Raw genomic sequence first — 6,100 nt, forward strand, 5'->3', positions numbered from 1 at the left:
ATGCCTGACTTTAGCTTCAGCACGCTAGCCCAACACGGGCAGATGAAAGGAGAGACTCTTCGTGCTCTCTTATTGACTGTTATTGGTGCTCAACCAGGTATGGGAGTTCCACAAGTGCGCTCCTACCAAGAGCGCGAAATTTTCAGTTTTCTCTACTCTATACAGTCATCCTCTCATATCTTGGTTTTTAAAGCGCTTACCGATTTTTTTTGGGCAAGATATTTTTTTAATAATCATTATCCCGCTGGCGTGGCAGGATTTCTTAGTATCAGTTGTGGAGGGAAAACGAATCACACTGCGGAAAACAATATAGCATGGGTCACTGATGCCGAGTACATAAACGTGGGTCAAACAGCAGACATAGGGGACGCCTCTGTCAACGGTTCTTTCTTGCATTCTTTACGCCTCTTTCCAATGCCCCGCTATAAGTTGCCCGTGACACCAGTCGTGCCTTATTTCGTAAGATTGTCGTTCGTCATTGGAGTTTACAATGGATTCCAAAATTGGCCAAGCTTCCAGTACTCCATTCAAACACCAGGTATGTTGGCTGTGAGAGACGTAACAACCAGAGATGTAGTACTATATCAACCTCAAAAAATATTGGTCAGTTCCGGCGAGGTGCTTTACATTTGCTTGACTAGAACCTCCGTGCGTGATGAACTGAGGCGGTTACAAGATGGTATGTATATACAGGCCAAGCCTGGAACAATGTTATCGCCAGTTTTTTATAATATTGGTGGAAATTCTATTGTTAGGTGATCATTTTGAACATTATATGTAAATTTAGTCATATTAATCAACTATCTGGTTCATGGTAATTGGTTTTAATATATCTTTATCAATTTTTATCTAATTACCACATGGGGAATAGACGGTCTGATATGTGAAAACCAATTTTCATTAGCGCTATCGAGCAGTTGTGAATATTTATTTTGTCAAAGGATTAAGCTGAATAGCTTTGTATGGGTGATCCCAGGACCAATTTGACCGCATCTGGAAAGGAGATGAGTCAATTTTAAATACTGACAGTAAAGATGTACGACGTGTAAGTTCACATACCGTTGTTTCAACAAGACATACCCGGAACCTTCCTCCAAGTGCTCTCATGCAAACGGCGGGAGTTGGAAACAGTTTGGACATCGCATTAAAATCTTACCAAGCGGCCAAATCATTGTTACAGCTGTATTTTGCAGAGATTGAGACACTCAACGTGTCGGAATCCAGATCTTTTTACGTCAAGATAACTGATGAAGAGAAGATTCAAGCCACTATTCTCCTGCGCTCTGAAACCAGTACTCTCATGCGCAATCATTCCGCTGTCGAGAAAACATTCCCAATCCTCGCTCAAATACCATATGATATTAACGTTACTAAGGCCCCTAACTCTAACCGTCCACCTATACTCAATGCTTTCGAGCATCACTGGCTATATTACACAAACCGCGCAAAAAATTCTCAAGATAGTAAGTTCAATGAGTAAAACTTCTTATACTGAAATTACAGCGATTATCATTCGATGCCTAATCCAATAGTTCTTAAACTGCAGTTTCGCTCTTGACGCTCTCAAAAGGAGTTTTGACATAAAGGACTGGATTTCCGATCCCTGTTATCAGGTTGAGTGGGAAGGAATTGGCTGTGATAAGAGCTCTTCGGACATAAGAATTTCGAAACTGTATACTCAATTCGTTGATTTTTTTACAGATCAAATTGTATAGTTGAATTTGTAAGGGCTCACGATACTTTGTTGTTGTCAGGTCTTTGTCCCGAAGAAATATTACAGGATTGTTGCCTAAAGATATTGCACTGTTTACTGCAGTAGTTAATCTGTAAGCAGAATTGACCCTTTTTTCCAGTAGCCAGTAATTAGCTTTTCAGAGTAATACAGAAAAGTTGTAGATTACATCACCTCCCAATTGCTGTTATAAAAAATGTATATCTCCTCCTGTTGGATTTTTTTGTAGTGAAGTACGCAATAGACTATGTTTGATATTTTTCTGATTATTCCTATTCCGAAAAGGATTGCGGTTCATAAGTAACCCACTTGGAACATAAATTTGATGGCGCGAAGGGACATGTTTTTTCGTTCAATATTATATCAGATAAAATTCATCTCTCTGCAGCATTCACTAGTTCGTTTTTAAATTTTGCAGGTCACTTGACAATAATCACTTGATGGGATCCTTACCAAATTTATCCAGTTTAACCATGATGGAGAGACTGTAAGTTTCTTTTCCATAGGCAATTTCTATTTTGTCGATTTTAAGTCTTGAACCTATGCATTTTCAAAAATGGAAAATTTGCTTCTGTTATTGTACCAGATATTTACAAAACAACAACCTGAACGCTACTGTTCCAGCCTGGATATGCGAACTAAAAAACCTTAAAGAGTTGTACGTCTTCCCGTCTTCTGCCGTTTAATTTATATTTTTAAGGTTCTTGTACAATGTTAAATAGAACTAACTAATAGTTTTGATACTGCATAATATAGAAAGCAATAATTTCAGCGGTGTAATTCCTGCCCAACTGCTGCACAATTGTTCGTTGAAACTCAGGTAATCATATCCTATTTTATATTCCTTATGTTTTGACGCAAACCTCCTATTAGGATTTCGAGGTTCAGATTCTTTTTTCATAATTTTATAATAAAAATGTCAGAGATAATAATTATGTTTCAACGGAAAGTTCCAAGGTACCTTAGAGCAGGACGTTCATGTGTCGCAGTTATTCCGGAAACTCCTATCTACATATGGAGAAGAGGAAATGTACTTCGAAGAATTCAAACAGTAATAACTCGAAGGTTGCCATGGGAACAACACTCGGTGGAATTCTAATTATCGCTTTAGGGTTGATCCTCGGTGTTGTGATCTATCGTGATAAATTCAGGAGGAAAGAAAAAGGCGTAATCAAGGAAAGCGGTGGGGTGGAAAAGGGACGAAATCCCTTCTTGGACCAAGGTCAATATTAGAGATATTATAATAGGATACAGAAATAATTATAATTGTGCTTTTACTGTTTACTAACTTTACCTTCCTTGCGACGATTGCAGACAGTTCGAGGATTAAGGTGCCCAATCCAACAAAGTGCCGTGCCTTTACCCTAGATGAGATGACCACTGCCACAGAAGCTTTCAGTCGGGAGATTGGACGAGGGGGATTTGGATATGTGTTCTTTGGCAAACTGCCAGAAGGAAAAGAGATCGCTGTAAAAGTGCTCTCATTATTCTCCCGCCAGGGTGTGGACGAGTTTCTGAATGAGGTAATGCTTAAATATTACCATGTAATACGGTTCAATTTTGATCCAATATAAGAGAGCCAGTTTTGAGCCAGTTTTGACTGTGCATGTATCTCATGAACAGGTGGATCTTCTTTCCAAAATCAATCAGAGGAATTTGGTATCTTTACTAGGCTACTGGAATGAAACCAGAGAGGTTATGCTTATCTACGAGCACATGTCAAAAGGGTCCCTGAGGGACCATCTTCATGGTAAATTTCACTGTTTGAAGATATTTTTGTTTCAGTAGATAGAATAGCAAGGTAACCGACAAGCATCTGGCTCTTATTTGCATTTCCAGGTCCTAGTGCAGAAAACTCCCAGGTAACTTGGAAAACAATGGTCAAAATAGTGTTAGATGCAGCACAGGGTAAATCTCTCTATCATTTTCATGTACATTTTATTTGTAAAATGTAAACGTTCGTCGTTTGAAGTATTGATTACTGTAAATTTTAAACAAGCATAAAGACGAATGAAAGGTAATCATATATCTCATCTGATCGACCTGCTATTTCCATATTTTGAATGCCTGGAATACTTACACGTCGGTTGCACCCCGAAGGTAATTCATAGGGACATCAAGACCGCTAACATCCTATTAAACGGCAACTTGCATGGAAAAGTAGCCGATTACGGTCTTTCAAGGATGACAATTGATGAACAGGCTACTAATGTTACCACTGCAGTGAAAGGAACGTCGGCATACCTTGATCCAGAGTAATGCCTCTTTTATTTTTTTTTAATCTATTTTCAACGAATTCAACCCATAACCATTATTACTCAAATTTTGTATCGTACTTAATTTTCCCCTTTTTTTTTTTTGTGCTGTGACGAACTCAATTAATTATTTTAGAGGACAGTCAATTTCGTTTTTTTATTTCCATTGTGCTTCAATCGCTGAATTTCTATGGGGGAACCTATCAGAGAACAAAATCCACGCAAAAACTTGATCGGTTCATTATTAATCAGGGCAATTTATACACATTTCTAGCTACGGGTGAGCAATTATTTGTTGGAATTTTCTGATAAATTCCATAACAAACAGACAAAAATTGCTCTGTTTTTGCACTTTGTTTTTGCACAGAAAAACTGAAAATTTGTTTTCTGGAAATGGTGTTGCAACAACGCAGTTTGGTGTTGCAGCAACTGAAAAAATTAACTTGTATTCATAAACAGTAAACCAACTGATATAAATTCGTCTTCCTCACATAGAGGGATTTTCACAAAAGATTTATGCTGAAAAGCATCTTCCTCTTGACAGAGGGATTACAACAGGAACGCTTCAGTTCCACAAACCAATTTCTGCTATCTCAGAAAATTACAGTTTCAGCCACACAGGCTGTTGCTGAAACACACAGTTTCAGTCACACAGTCTGTTGCTGAAACACGTGTTTCAGCATCTGGCAGACAGTTGCTGAAACACGCCTGTAGAATGCATTGCTGCTCCAAAACACAGCGAGAGCATCTTCCTCTTAACAGAGGGATTCACCAAGGACTGTGCTTAAGAGCACCTTCCTCTTGACAGAGGGATTCACCAACATGCCTTCTTCAGAGGCACTTCAATCTGTGTCTACAAACAGTTGTTGTTACAGCTGTTACAGCAACGGGCAGACAGTTGCTGTAACACGTGTTTCAGCATCTGGCAGACAGTTGCTGAAACACGTTTGTAGAATGTATTGTTGTTCCAAAACACAGCGAACACAAAGAACTGTTGTTCATTACATCTTCCTCTTGCACATACGCGCTGCAGCGTATTGCCCTGCAAAACTTCACGCTGTTGCATGCTCCCCTTTGCTCTCTACTGCTGTCCCAGCGCTCTGTCTCAGTAACTCTGTCTATCACTGTTGTTTATCACTGCACTGTTGTGCATAAAACAACTTCTTCTAACCTTACGCTGCTGCGCCTCTCTCTTACTTTTCAGTCCCTGCACTGCTGTGCAAGAGGGCTTCATTCATGTGAGCTCGTGCTGCTGCACATTCTTTCTTAAACACACAGAAATTACATTTGAGCGCTGTTGCGCTACATTGCAGAGTTGTTAACACTATTGTGGCTCTACACATATATAGTGCAGGAAGCGGTCATAACTTATCCATCAACCGCTTCAACTCTCTGACAGAGTCTCTGCTGCACATAATGAACAAATCTGATCTTTTGCTGTATTTCTTGAATCGGTTGTGCTGAAACCCAAGACTGATAAATGTTGCGGCTGACTCGAGGCTGATACTCTCCTTCTCGGCCATGCTTCTTCTTTAATGCTGTAGGTGAGTAGTTATTGCGCAGAGCTCGGATCTGATCTTCCTCCTCCTTTGGGAACACAAACAGGCAAAGGGTGAAAGGACACTTATGGCGGTGGCATGAATAAGCCGATTCCTTGTAAGTTCTCTATTGCGGCTCGCTGCTGCTGCACGGCAGTTGGAATTAATATTCCAACATTATTGTGCCGGGTGATATTGACACTAGCCGGCTATTGTCTGAACAGTGAATGGCGCCATTCGTGATTAATACCTGACACCTCCCCTTAATGGCGATCTACATGTTAATTTGTCTGTTGGTCTAAGTCTCAGCTAGGCTTACAACATAATTTGGATTTTCTACAACGCACAACTTACTTCTACACATTTCAAATTTAGCCTTTCCAAGAGGCTTGGTGAATATGTCAGCCACATTTTCATTTATATTACAATATGATAAGTCAATTTCTTTTGATTGCAATTTTTCTTTTACAAAATGATGTTGTGTGTCAATGTGTTTTGTCCTTACATGATATATAGGATTGTTTCCCAATCTGATAGTGCTTTGATTGTCAAATCTGATTACTATAAGTGCTTGT

General features: G+C 39.4%; 2 protein-coding genes across 2 annotated transcripts; both read left to right on the forward strand.

Annotated features, from left to right (window-relative positions):
• LOC149188555 (putative LRR receptor-like serine/threonine-protein kinase At1g67720) lies at positions 1–2,418 on the forward strand. Its single transcript, XM_089409990.1, has 7 exons — positions 1–97; positions 257–750; positions 977–1,425; positions 1,547–1,672; positions 1,755–1,826; positions 2,151–2,219; positions 2,319–2,418. Exons 1-7 carry the CDS (start codon positions 1–3, stop codon positions 2,416–2,418), a joined length of 1,407 nt encoding a protein of 468 aa, XP_089266116.1.
• A 292-nt stretch (positions 2,419–2,710) lies between these two features.
• LOC149188556 (putative LRR receptor-like serine/threonine-protein kinase At5g48740) lies at positions 2,711–5,603 on the forward strand. Its single transcript, XM_089409991.1, has 8 exons — positions 2,711–2,954; positions 3,047–3,255; positions 3,356–3,482; positions 3,572–3,640; positions 3,750–3,987; positions 4,863–4,932; positions 5,021–5,095; positions 5,532–5,603. Exons 1-8 carry the CDS (start codon positions 2,711–2,713, stop codon positions 5,601–5,603), a joined length of 1,104 nt encoding a protein of 367 aa, XP_089266117.1.
• Positions 5,604–6,100: the final 497 nt, after the last annotated feature.

Source organism: Pinus tabuliformis, chromosome 3_1, assembly GCF_031772625.1.
Source record: "Pinus tabuliformis cultivar Carrire ecotype Pingquan chromosome 3_1, CPIR1, whole genome shotgun sequence".
Taxonomy (NCBI): Eukaryota; Viridiplantae; Streptophyta; class Pinopsida; order Pinales; family Pinaceae; genus Pinus; species Pinus tabuliformis.

Coding starts and splice junctions, on each gene's coding strand:
- LOC149188555 (XM_089409990.1), top strand. CDS start 1: ATGCCTGACTTTAGCTTCAGCACGCTAGCCCAACACGGGCAGATGAAA. Junction 1,673..1,754: donor GACATAAGAATTTCGAAACT/GTATACTCAATT, acceptor TGTTGTTGTCAG/GTCTTTGTCCCGAAGAAATA. Junction 1,827..2,150: donor TTTACTGCAGTAGTTAATCT/GTAAGCAGAATT, acceptor TAAATTTTGCAG/GTCACTTGACAATAATCACT.
- LOC149188556 (XM_089409991.1), top strand. CDS start 2,711: ATGTGTCGCAGTTATTCCGGAAACTCCTATCTACATATGGAGAAGAGG. Junction 3,988..4,862: donor TCGGCATACCTTGATCCAGA/GTAATGCCTCTT, acceptor TTGTTGTTACAG/CTGTTACAGCAACGGGCAGA. Junction 5,096..5,531: donor TGTCCCAGCGCTCTGTCTCA/GTAACTCTGTCT, acceptor TTAATGCTGTAG/GTGAGTAGTTATTGCGCAGA.